The 13285-nt window shown below is 44.9% G+C and overlaps 1 protein-coding gene across 1 annotated transcript in view; it reads left to right on the top strand.

The window, feature by feature from the left end:
• HEATR9 (HEAT repeat containing 9) overlaps window positions 1-13285 on the top strand; it is a 74419-nt gene that overhangs the window by 55245 nt on the left and 5889 nt on the right. The window contains exons 14-15 of the mRNA XM_030206635.1: window positions 1838-1911; window positions 10125-10176. Of these exons, the coding sequence (XP_030062495.1) occupies window positions 1838-1911; window positions 10125-10176 (126 nt within the window). The remainder of the gene's footprint in view (window positions 1-1837; window positions 1912-10124; window positions 10177-13285) is intronic.

Below are 13285 nucleotides of genomic sequence, written 5' to 3'. Positions count from 1 at the left end.
TGGAGGGGGCAAAGGCGCTCGTCAGAAGCGTCCAGTACGGACAGCCTTGCCCCCCCCCCCCCCGAGGTCGCCGCTGCTCCCCGCTTCTGCTCGTATAAAATAAAAAATTAAAGAGCCCCCTCTTTCCTGCCCGGAGCTCTGTCCTTACCCAGCATCCTGTTGCTGTGACGGTCTTGGGATTCAAAATGGCCGCTGAGAGTTGAAGTCTCACGAGGCCGCTTCAACTCTCGGTGGCCATTTTGAATCCTGAGACCGTCATAGCAACAGAATGCAGGGCAAGGCAGCGCTCCAGGGAGGAAAGAGGGGGCTCTTTCCTGCCCCGAAGAGGTCACTAGACCACTAGGGCAGTAGATAGTAAGTAAGGGGAGGGGAGGCCCGCCCGCTCGCTTGCTCATCCGCCCGTTTGTCCAGAAATCCGGACAAACGGGCGAACTGGTAAAACCCGCCCGGACACCCAGGCATGTCCTCAAAAAGAGGACATGTCCGGGTAAATCCGGATGTATGGTAACCTTAGGTCTGCCCCCTAATTCTAGAAAGTTGCAGATCCAAATTTCCAACTAACATGCAAATTTGCACATGCAACTTATAGACTAAGGTCAGCTCCACATGTAATTTAATAATGTAGTTATCTGCTAATTATCCTTAACCAATTATTGGCTATAATTGGTGCTAATTGCCACTAATTGGCAGCTGATATTCTGTGTGCTCAAATTCCAGAGTGCGCAACTTCAAGGGAGGCATGGACCTGGGAGGGGCATGGGCAGGTCAGGGTCACGTCAGGCACTTACGCGTGTTTATGCACTTAACTGTCTACAGCTAAGTGTGTGCATTCACACTAGCCATTGAGCGAGCTTAAGTACTCGTGCCTACAGTTAGGCGCGTAAATGCGGACTTAATGGCAGTTGTACGCACAACTTCCGTTATGGATCAACTTCAAGGTTCACACATTAATCCACAAGATTATCCACGGTGAATCTCTGGACTATATGCTCAATCTGATTGACCTTCCCTCCAGAAACATGTCAGTAACTTTGCGAACTTACCTCAACCTACATTACCCTAATTGTAAAGGACTCAAGTACAAAACCTACTATGGATCCAACTTCTCCTTCTTAGGCAGCCAACTCTGGAATGCCCTCCCCAGACCCATCTGATCAATCAGTGACTATCTACCATTCCGGAAATCACTAAAAACCCATCTGTTCAAGCAAGCCTACCCAAATGACCCAATTTAATCCTATGAACCCACCTACCCTACACATATCCAGGAGACAACGACAATGACCCAGACTACATCTCCCACCTAATCTCCATTTGCTTATCCTGTGCCCCATCCCCCCCTCCAATGCTCACCTACCCTTGCTCATACCTATCCTACTCCCTTCACCATTGCCCATCTCTACCTACCTATCTCTTTTATTATTCTACTATACTTATATTCTCTCTATCAATACTATGTAATCGTTACTACTACGTAAGCCGCATTGAACCTGCTTTGAGTGGGAAAGCGCGGGGTACAAATGTAAAAATAAATAAATAAACTTGTGCTTAGCACACGTCATCCTGGTACCTAACTTTAGGTGTTCTATAGAGAATAACCCCCTGGTGCAGCTGATTTATCATACTGTACGTGGAGAACCCCTGTTACAGGTAAGTAACCTTGCTTGCTCCGCTGTAGATCATTCTAATGTTTTCTCCTTTCGTTGTTTTGCCCTTCTCTTTCCTTTTTGTTTAATTCTTCCTTCTTTCTCCTTTGCTTGCTTTCTCTCACCACATATTCTCCTGATCTCCCCTCTTTCACTCTTTCTTTACCCTTTCTTCTGTCCCTTCTTCCCAGGCAGTGAGGCAGGCTGTAGCCCAGGCCGTAGAATCGTTGCAGATGAAGAAACTCATGTATAATTTTGTTGAGAAGTAAGTTATGAGTGCAGAAGTGTTTTAAAGCAAGTTTGTATCACTCTTTTACTTTTCTCTTTTCCTCCATCCCTGTTTCTTCCCCTCCATTTTGTCCCATTTTCTCCCGAATCCTCATACCACTCTGTTAACTTGGGTCTGCTCCTCCTTCATAGATAGGAAAGGAAATCTTTCAGTTTTGTACAGATGTGACCTTATGATCATTCTCCTCATGCTCCCCCCCCCCCCCGCCTCCACCTTTCACAGGATCCAAATAAATTACCCACAGCATCAGCTGAGCTCAGATAAACACAGTTCAAGTCACTCACTGTTTACCCAGCATGGCACCACTTCTGGGCACAGTTTAAATTACTCACTGCTTCCTAGCATGGCATGACTTCTGGACACATTTTAAATCACTCACTGCTTCCCCAGCATGGCATGACTTCGGGACACAGTTTAAATCACTCACTGCCTCCCCAGCATGGCATGACTTCGGGACACAGTTTAAATCACTCACTGCCTCCCCAGCATGGCATGACTTCTGGACATAGTACAAATCATTCACTGCTTCCCCAGCATGGCCAGGTTCCTGGACACAGTTCAAGTCACTACCTGTTTCTCCAGCTGGGTCTGACTTCTGGCCACAGCTGAAATCATTTAGCGCTTTAAAGCATGGCACCTCTCTTCCCCTTGAGTGGAACAGCTGCTTAACCTTTCCTCCAGGCTTTCCCCAGCCTTGAAGGTTTGTTATGAAGCCTTTCAACTTCTTCCCTTGTACCTGAGCTAGAGCAGCAATCTCCATGAGCTCACTTCCCCAGTCATCTTGGGCTTGGATCTCCTCTCCGACCTCTTTCTCCCCCTCCCATTCCATGGGCTCCTCTCCCTTTATGGTCTCCAGCTGGTCCTCTCCCTCCTGATTATTCCTCCTCAGCCAATCCCCCTCCTCTCCCTCGGGATCCTGGGACTTGTAGTTCCCTTTGCTGCTCCCTTTGCTTGCCCCCAGGACTTTGCAGGGGTTCTTGGGAACTGTTGTCCTCCTCCCTTCTCCAGATCTTGGGAAACTTATGCCTCTGTGGGGGCATGGCTTCCCAGCCCCTAGGATCCTGAGACTTGTAGTTGGAATCCCGGGTTTGAAACCTACCCATCTTGCTCCTCTCCTGGATCCCTTCTTCCTTGACCCTCAGGGGTTCCTCACAGTAGATTACAATAATATATCTAGGTATACCTAGAATGTTCATATAATATTTTAAAAATCCATTAAGGAGGAAATGACGTCACCAAGCAGCATGGCTGCTTAAGGAGAAAGCTCCCACCAACCCTGACAGAATTGGCGGTGAGTCCCCAGCGTTAGCAAAAAAATCCATTAAAATACAATATACACCTTGAAGAAATATGGTAGCCCTTGCTCTCAGTAAAATACAGGCCAATGGCTCAGGCTAAGAGCTAGGCCTCTTTAAAAAGCAAAAATTATGTCTGATACAAAATGTATTTCTCACTGCAGCTGAGACTGAAGTGAGTTCCCAGAGAGCTGACAGGCAAGGGAGGGGGCATCTGCTCTGGTAAACTAGCACCTGTGAGAAGTGATGAGAAAGTTGTTTTGGCTAATTTAAGTTGATAAAGGGCTAGATGTACGTAGGATGAGCATACCCAAAGGGAGGGGGGAGAGCTGAGGAGTGCTGAAGAGAGCAAAATGGCCTGTGAAGTCATCTCACAAGATGTGCTCTGGGCCTATTTTGTTTATAGTTAGAGCTGGAGAATAAGTGAAGTCATTCCTTATCAACTGATAAGGGGCAAGAGCCCTGGTGAGAACGCTAGGGGCCATTGGAATCAATTGTGCCAGAATGGTATAAGAGATGCAGTCAGAGAGGTATCAGGGCAGAAGAGAAAGATCAGAGAAGAAGCCAGAAGCTAGGAGAGAGAAGGATACAGACAGACGTGGCGTGAGAAGCTGTTCTACCGTATGACTGCCTGAACTGCTTGTACTATCTTTGGTAAGATATCAATGTTAAACTATATTTCTTTACCTACTAAATACTGGGTTCCTTTATAATTGCATAGGTTTATACTGCCTTGACTGCTAACACTGTCATGTGCAGATACGAGGTTGGGATAATTAAGTACCTAGAGGGGATAGACATCTCTGTCAGGAGTAATAGAAGGGCCATGACTCCGCTGCGCAACAGAGATGGCAGATCCTAATAAAATTAACAACCTGAACACTATTCTATAAATAAAAACATTGGAGGGTTTTAAACACTTCTGAAATATGTTTCAATTGTCGCTTAAAAGACATGTAATTAATATTTCTCAATTCTAAAGGTAGATTATTCCATAATAGGGCACAAGGATAAGAAAACAATAAAAAGTGTATAATTTATATTTAAGGTCCCTAATGCTTGGAAAGCGTAGAACCAACTGATCTTGCATGCGGGAGTATCATAAGTACATAAGTACATAAGTAATGCCATACTGGGAAAAGACCAAGGGTCCATCGAGCCCAGCATCCTGTCCACGACAGCAGCCAATCCAGGCCAAGGGCACCTGGCAAGCTTCCCAAATGTACAAACATTCTATACATGTTATTCCTGGAATTTTGGATTTTTCCAAGTCCGTTTAGTAGCGGTTTATGGACTTGTCCTTTAGGAAACCGTCCAACCCCTTTTTAAACTCTGCTAAGCTAACCGCCTTCACCACTTTCTCCGGCAACGAATTCCAGAGTTTAATTACACGTTGGGTGAAGAAAAATTTTCTCCGATTTGTTTTAAATTTACTACACTGTAGTTTCATCGCATGCCCCCTAGTCCTAGTATTTTTGGAAAGCATGAACAGACGCTTCACATCCACCTGTTCCACTCCACTCATTATTTTATATACCTCTATCATGTCTCCCCTCAGCCGTCTCTTCTCCAAGCTGTATAGCCCTAGCCTCCTTAGTCTTTCTTCATAGGGAAGTCGTCCCATCCCCGCTATCATTTTAGTCGCCCTTCGCTGCACCTTTTCCAATTCTACTATATCTTTCTTGAGATGCGGCGACCAGAATTGAACACAATACTCAAGGTGCGGTCGCACCATGGAGCGATACAACGGCATATAACATCCTCACACCTGTTTTCCATACCTTTCCTAATAATACCCAACATTCTATTCGCTTTCTTAGCCGCAGCAGCACACTGAGCAGAAGGTTTCAGTGTGTTATCGACGACGACACCCAGATCCCTTTCTTGGTCCGTAACTCCTAACGTGGAACCTTGCATGACGTAGCTATAATTCGGGTTCTTTTTTCCCACATGCATCACCTTGCACTTGCTCACATTAAACATCATCTGCCATTTAGCCGCCCAGTCTCCCAGTCTCGTAAGGTCCTCTTGTAATTTTTCACAATCCTGTCGTGATTTAACGACTTTGAATAACTTTGTGTCATCAGCAAATTTAATTACCTCGCTAGTTACTCCCATCTCTAGATCATTTATAAATATATTAAAAAGCAGCGGTCCTAGCACGGACCCCTGAGGAACCCCACTAACTACCCTTCTCCATTGTGAATACTGCCCATTTAACCCCACTCTCTGTTTCCTATCCTTCAACCAGTTTTTAATCCACAATAGGACATTTCCTCCTATCCCATGACCCTCCAATTTCCTCTGTAGCCTTTCATGAGGTACCTTGTCAAACGCCTTTTGAAAATCCAGATACACAATATCAACCGACTCCCCTTTGTCCACATGTTTGTTCACTCCTTCAAAGAATTGAAGTAAATTGGTCAGGCAAGATTTCTCCACACAAAAGCCATGCTGACTTGGTCTCAGTAATCCATGTTCTCGGATGTGCTCTGTAATTTTGTTTTTAATAATAGCCTCTACCATTTTCCCAGGCACCGACGTCAGACTCACCGGTCTATAATTTCCCGGATCTCCCCTGGAACCTTTTTTAAAAATGGGCGTTACATTGGCCACCCTCCAATCTTCCGGTACCACGCTCGATTTTAAGGATAAGTTGCATATCACTAGCAGTAGCTCCGCAAGCTCGTTTTTCAGTTCTATCAGTACTCTAGGATGAATACCATCCGGTCCAGGAGATTTGCTACTCTTCAGTTTGCCGAACTGCCCCATTACGTCCTCCAGGTTTACCGTGAAGTCAGTAAGTTTCTCCGACTCGTCCGCTTGAAATACCATTTCCGACACCGGTATCCCACCCAAATCTTCCTCGGTGAAGACCGAAGCAAAGAATTCGTTCAGTCTCTCCGCTACGTCTTTGTCTTCCTTGATCGCCCCTTTTACCCCTCGGTCATCCAGCGGCCCAACCGATTCTTTTGCCGGCTTCCTGCTTTTAATATACCGAAAAAATTTTTACTATGTTTTTTGCCTTTAATGCTATCTTTTTTTCATACTCCCTCTTGGCCTTCTTAATCTGCGCCTTGCATTTGCTTTGACACTCCTTATGCTGTTTCTTGTTATTTTCAGACGGTTCCTTCTTCCATTTTCTGAAGGCGTTTCTTTTAGCCCTAATAGCTTCCTTCACCTCACTTTTCAACCAGGCCGGGTGTCTTTTGGACTTCCGTCTTTCTTTTCTAATTCGCGGAATATGTATGGCCTGGGCCTCCAGGATGGTATTTTTGAACAGCGTCCACGCCTGTTGTACAGTTTTTACTCTCTCAGTTGCCCCCCTAAGTTTTTTTTGTACCGTTCTTCTCATTTTATCATAGTCTCCTTTTTAAAGTTAAACGCTAACGTATTTGACTTTCTGTGTACAGTTACTTCAAGGTCGATGTCAAAACTGATCATATTATGGTCACTGTTATCAAGCGGCCCCAGTACCATAACGTCTCTCACCAGATCATGCGCTCCACTAAGGACCAAGTCTAGAATTTTTCCTTCTCTCGTCGGCTCCTGCACCAGTTGCTCCATAAAGCTGTCCTTGATTTCATCAAGGAATTGTATCTCTGTAGCGTGTCCCGATGTTACATTTACCCAGTCTATATTTGGATAATTGAAGTCACCCATTATTATCACATTGCCCATTTTGTTCGCGTCTCTGATTTCTTTTATCATTTCTGTGTCTACCTGCTCATCCTGGCGAGGCGGACGGTAGTACACTCCTATCACCATTTTTTTCCCTTTTATACATGGAATTTCAACCCACAGTGATTCAAAGGTGTGATTTGTGTCCTGCTGAATTTGTAATCTATCTGAGTCAAGGCTCTCGTTAATATACAATGCTACCCCTCCACCAGTCCGGTCCACCCTATCATTACGATATACTTTGTACCCTGGTATGACAGTGTCCCACTGGTTATCCTCCTTCCACCAGGTCTCAGTAATGCCTATTATATCCAATTTTTCATTTAGTGCAATATATTCCAACTCTCCCATCTTATTTCTTAGACTCCTAGCATTTGCATATAGACATTTCAGAGTATGTTTGTTGTTCTTATTTGCATGATGCTTAGTACCTGACACTACTGATTTGACATCTTTTGTCTGATCTTTAGTTGTATTTAAGGGCACCTGGCCTACCACGGTCTGTTGTGTAACCTCACTATCCAGAAACCCTATCTTCCCTGTTTGTGAGGTATCTTTGCAAGATACCTTTTCCCGAACCATGCGCTTTAGAGCGACTGTCGGCCTTCCCCCCATTTCTAGTTTAAAAGCTGCTCTATCTCCTTTTTAAATGCCGACGCCAGCAGCCTGGTCCCACCCTGGTTAAGGTGGAGCCCATCCTTTCGGAATAGGCTCCCCTTTCCCCAGAATGTTGCCCAGTTCCTAACAAATCTAAAACCCTCCTCCCTGCACCATCGTCTCATCCACGCATTGAGACTCTGGAGCTCTGCCTGTCTCTTGGGCCCTGCACGTGGAACAGGTAGCATTTCAGAAAATGCTACCCTAGAGGATCTGGATTTGAGCTTTCTACCTAAGAGCCTAAATTTGGCTTCCAGAACCTCTCTCCCACATTTTCCTATGTCATTGGTACCCACATGTACCAAGACAGCAGACTCCTCCCCAGCACTATCTAAAATCCTATCTAGGTGACGCGTGAGGTCCGCCACCTTCGCACCAGGCAGGCAAGTCACCAGGCGATCCTCACGTCCACCAGCCACCCAGCTATCTATATGCCTAATGATCGAATCACCAACTACAACAGCTGTCCTAACCTTTCCCTCCCGGGCAGCACTTGGAGACATATCCTCAGTGCGAGAGGATAGTACATCCCCTGGTGGGCAGGTCCTGGCTACAGGAGTACTTCCTACTTCACCAGGGTGATGCTGTCCTTCTAGGAGACCTCCCTCCTCCAAGGTAGCACAAGGGCTACTAGACTGGAGGTGGGACCTCTCTACAACATCCCTGTAGGTCTCCTCTATGTACCTCTCTGTCTCCCTCAGCTCCACCAAGTCTGCTACTCTAGCCTCAAGAGAATGGACATGTTCTCTAAGAGCTAGGAGCTCTTTGCATCGGGCGCAAACATATGACATCTCACCAACTGGGAGATAATCATACATGTGACACTCAATGCAAAAGACTGGATAGCACCCCTCTCGCTGCTGGACTGCTGACTCCATCTTAGTGTTTTTGAGTTTTCCAATATTTTAAAACTTGCTACAGTATTAAGGATATTAGCCTAATATAAAAGTGTATTTTACTTTATATAGTGTATTGTATGATTTATTTAGTATTTCCTTCTTAGATAGTAATGAAATGTATTTAAAACTCTATAAGAGCACTCCTTGCTTGTTACCCTAATTACAATAACTGACTATAAATGAGGAGTTGTCCTAGGGGTGGGTGGGTGTTGGGGAGGGTGGGTGGGAATACTAAATTAGATCCTGCAGTGGCTGTTAGATTCTATCTGTTAATGCTGTGGTGCAAGGCTTTTAAAACTAAGTGGAAAAGACTATGGAGATTAGTTGTTTTCTGTTAGCTGTTGAAATTTGCTTTTTAAGTTTGCCTAACACTAACCTACAATTCCTCCTTTAAACCCCAATCTTTAAGTTCCCAAAGCACAAGCAAAGTAGCGTTCACTTACCAGAGAAATGTCCTCTTCTCTCAGAACTTCTCAGAAAGAAAGTTCAGTGGGACCTTCCCATCGTTTATCAGATGATAATAAAATGAGTGAATCCATGTAAAATGGTGCCAAGTCATATAAAATCTTAAAAAATGGAACAACCTAACTTAAAAATACTCCCGCCTCAAAGGGTAACCAATGTAGATGCTTTAGAAGAGGAGAAGCCCACCTTTTTGATGCTGCTTTTAACTCTTGTTCACTTGTTCAGAACCCTTATTTTATCATCCTCACTTTAATATTCCCTTATCTCTTATTTGTCCTGTTTGTCTGGCCTAATTAGATTGTAAGCTCTGTCGAGCAGGGACTGTCTCTTCATGTTCAAGTGTACAGTGCTGCTTACGTCTAGTAGCGCTATAGAAATGATAAGTAGTAGTAGTAGTAGAATAAAAGCTTTTAGCATGACCTACTAGGCAAGCCGCTGTATTTTGTAATGTCTGTAACTGGGTCCTTAACTTTCTTGGGCAGCCTATACAATAAGTTAGAAATGCTCAGACTGAAAATAACTGTGCACACGCCTCAACTGTGGTAGCCTACAGAAAGTTTTTCTGATTATAAGTTTAGCATGAGTGTCCATATTTTAATAGTGGCTTTAATAGGACATATAGCACTCTCAGAGAATCTTTAAATCAAGTAATTGTGTCTTCAATTTTTACATAGTCACAGGGCTTCAAATGATAAGGCGGACCCACCCAAAGCAGTTTTGTTTTCTCCTTATTTTTTTTTACCCCGCGCTTTTCCCACTCATCGCAGGCTCAATGCGGCTTAGGTACTTATTTGTACCTGCGGCGATGGAGGCTTAAGTGACTTGCCCAGAGTCACAAGGAGCTGCCTGTGCCTGCAATGGGAATCGAACCCGGTTCCCCAGGACCAAAGTCCACCACTCTAACCACTAGGCCACTCCGAGCTTTAACCTGTGCAAGAAGACCCAGACATGTTTTAAAACGTGACAGAACAAACATATCTTATGTGGGAAAAGCTAGATAAAACTGGTATAAGAAGTGTAATTTAAACATCATAACTATAAAATTGAACTCCTGCCTTTGAGAGCTCATCGCCAAGAGAACACAACATTGGCAATAATGGAGACCCCTGTGTCACACCAAAAAAAGCAGACCTGGGCAGAGCCCCCTTGATAAGAAATCTGTAACATCGATGTCTCTGTCTTCTCATCACAGGCAGCTGGAGGAGCAGAGTGAGGTGTCTCGTATACAGGCTGTGATGTCTTTAGTAAGTAATACTCATATATGGTTAAGTTTCTGTCAAAGTTTAGGAGGTCGGGTATTTATCCTGGAAGGAGTGGAGAACCAGATGATTTTTATGAGAGTTGGAACATATAAAGCTGAATGTCTTGCATTGCCACAGTTCATTCTTGGCAGCTTTATAGACCTTTTGTAAATGAATGAAAGAAGTTATGCCTTTGAGAGTCCAGGTCTGCTATGCAAAATACATAAAATTAGTAACATGTCCTGTTCTCTCCGCCAAGAAGTGGAACGAATCCATAGGCAAATAGAGGCGTTGGCCTGACAATATCACTTTTACGCTTTCTTTGCATCTGCAGTAAATTAGCATGTAACTGTACTTCAAATACAATGCCAGGTCACACCTCCTTTCCCTGTAGGCCTTTGGCTTCCATGTGGGCCCTGAGGCCTACAGTCTGAAGAAATGGTTTTCCGTGGACAGGGAGGAGGATCTATGGAATAGTCTCCCATTGAAGGTGGTGGCGGATTTCAAGAAAGAATAGGACAGGCACAGGGGATCATCTGGGGTGGGGAAAAGAACTGAAATGCCAAGGACCGATTAAAGTCTGTGGTAAAAGTGGAATGGGAGATGGAAATAGGAAGATTGGATAAATCTAAAGATGCCCTTGCAACGTGGTACCTTAAAGTAGGCATACTCTTCCTCATTCTGTCATCGTACTGGTTGATATTCAAAATGATTTTAAGCAGCCAGAAACGGCTGCTGGCTGGTTAAATCGCTGAGAATTAGTGGCAGGGCCGGCCCAAGGCAAGATGCCACCTGAGGCGGAGCTAACATGCTGCTCCCCCTGGGCGTTTTACCTTGTCACGGTGACGTTCCAAACCCAGCAGCGGCTGCGATTCCCATACGTTGCCCTGCTGCCGCCAGCACCCGCCTCTTCCCTTTACTGTGGTTGCCCGAGCCTCTGACGAAACAGGAAGTTACTTCACAGAGACGGCCGCAGTATAGGGAAGAGGCGGCAGGACAACATATGGGAAATGCTGCTGGGTTTGGAACGTCATTGTGACGAGGTAAAACACCGCAAAGCCGTCCCCCGAGATCCTGCTCCTGAAGAGTGCCACCTGAGGCCCCCGCCTCAGGTTGCCTAGTGGTCGGGCCATCCCTGATTAGTGGTTAGCGCCTAAGTGAAAGCTGGCTGTTTTGCGGGCATTCCAGGGCGGAGTCAGCACTTGGCTGGTTAAGTGCCAATATTCAGCACTTAACCTGCCAGGGTAACCACATAAATAGGACTGCATAAAATACAGTCCTATTTTTATGCAGCGAGCCATGGCCGCTTAAGTTCTGAATATCAACTTAATTGGTCTACGCGTTAGCTGGCTGCGCAGAAACCGGATATTCAATGCCGAAGCCATCCTATACGGCCCGCCCACCAGCCTGCCCGTTTGTCCAGAAATCCGGACAAACGGGCAGATTGGCAAAACCCGCCCGGTTGCCCGGACATGCCCTCAAAAAGAGGACATGTCCGGGTAAATCCGGACATATGGTAACCCTAAGCACAAAACAGACACTTGCAGCAATGTTATTAAAACCATCTGGATATTATGAAAGAAAAGGAGCTTTGACACCATTTAAAGACAAACCCACTTAAGATGATCAATAATCTAATAAAGGGCCATTTTGGTTCCATTGTGGACCTCCAACAGGGCAAACACTTGTCACATTTGTTCCGCCACTGAAGTGAACACTCCTTTCAATCAGAATCATCATGTGACTCTACATAAACTGTTCAAACAAGATATTATACTCTTCTAAACATTGTTCAGGCAGAGCCAGGGTGGCCCTAGAAATTATGCAGGTACAGTACAGGTCCAAAACTCCAGACTGCTCAGGTATTGGGTCAATCCGGATTCTCAGGAAGTACTTTTAAAATTCAGATTTAAGGAAGAATAAAAGAAGGGATGAACAAGTAAATCTGGTTGCTTTATTCATTAACAAATGCTTCAGTTATTAAAATGGGTATATTTTATAGGAAAAAATACAAAGAAACTTAAATATTAGGTATCATTGAATTAGAAAGGAAAGGGAAAGGGGATGAAAATTGATACTGCCTTTCTGTGGTTACAATCAAAGCGGTATACACATTATATATAGGTACTCATTTTGTAGCTGGGACATTGGAAGGTTAAGTGACTTGCCCAGAGTCTCAGAAGGACCTGCAGTGGGAATTGAATCCAGTTCCCCAGGTTCTCAGGCTGCTGCACTAACCATTAGGCTATTCCTCCACGTTAGTTGAGGGGGGACTAAGAATCAAAAACCAAAGGAAGATGGTACCCTATGACTTAAACTGTCTGAGTTGGAGGGAGTTGGACCGGCAGATGTAAGAGTGATACGCACAGGAAAATGGTCCCATGCTTGCATCTGTACAGCTCTGTTTACCGGAAAAGATTTGGGTTTCAAAGAGTCCGGATTCTCCGGTGGTCTGGATTTCTGGCATCCAGATTTTTGGACTTGTACTGTACTGGCAATATTTAGAGCCAGTTTCTACAGCGCTAACCTAGCAAATAGGATTGCTTAAATAGCAGTCCTACCCATAGGAGCTGACTCTGTGGGTACTGTGGGTGCTTGAGCATCCCCAATTATTGAGAAGATTCCAGGGAGGTGTTATTTTCACTGGGCTTAGCACCCCCAATAATTTTGAAAAGTTGGCTCCTATGGTCCTACCTTTACTTGCTTACAGTGCATTTTTTTCTAGCAAAAAAGGTGCCGGTACTCAAATGCTAGGCCACCCTTCAGGGGTGGAGTGATCGCTGAGGGACCCACCCCACAATAGCCAGGCCCCCTGCAACCAGTCACAGAATCTATGACAAGGCAGAATTGGTGTGTAGAGCCTGAGTTCTTTCATTAAAACTTGAGGACCATGGGGTCAATTTTAGCAGACAATGGAAAAGGTGCCGGTACTCAGAAACCCCTCATAGTTATCTATGTGTGAACGGCACTGAATATTAGCTGAATCCACAGAACATCTGGGTATCGCTGCTGACCTGGTTATTCAGTGCCTGTCCCCAGACATGGCTCAGTATTGAATATCCAGGTCAAACTTAGCGGGTGATGCTAAGTGTTTAAAATACTGCTCACCACC

This window comes from Microcaecilia unicolor, chromosome 6, assembly GCF_901765095.1.
Source record: "Microcaecilia unicolor chromosome 6, aMicUni1.1, whole genome shotgun sequence".
Classification (NCBI taxonomy): Eukaryota; Metazoa; Chordata; class Amphibia; order Gymnophiona; family Siphonopidae; genus Microcaecilia; species Microcaecilia unicolor.
Note: the sequence above shows the minus strand (reverse complement) of the source record. Positions and strands in the feature narration are given on the sequence as shown.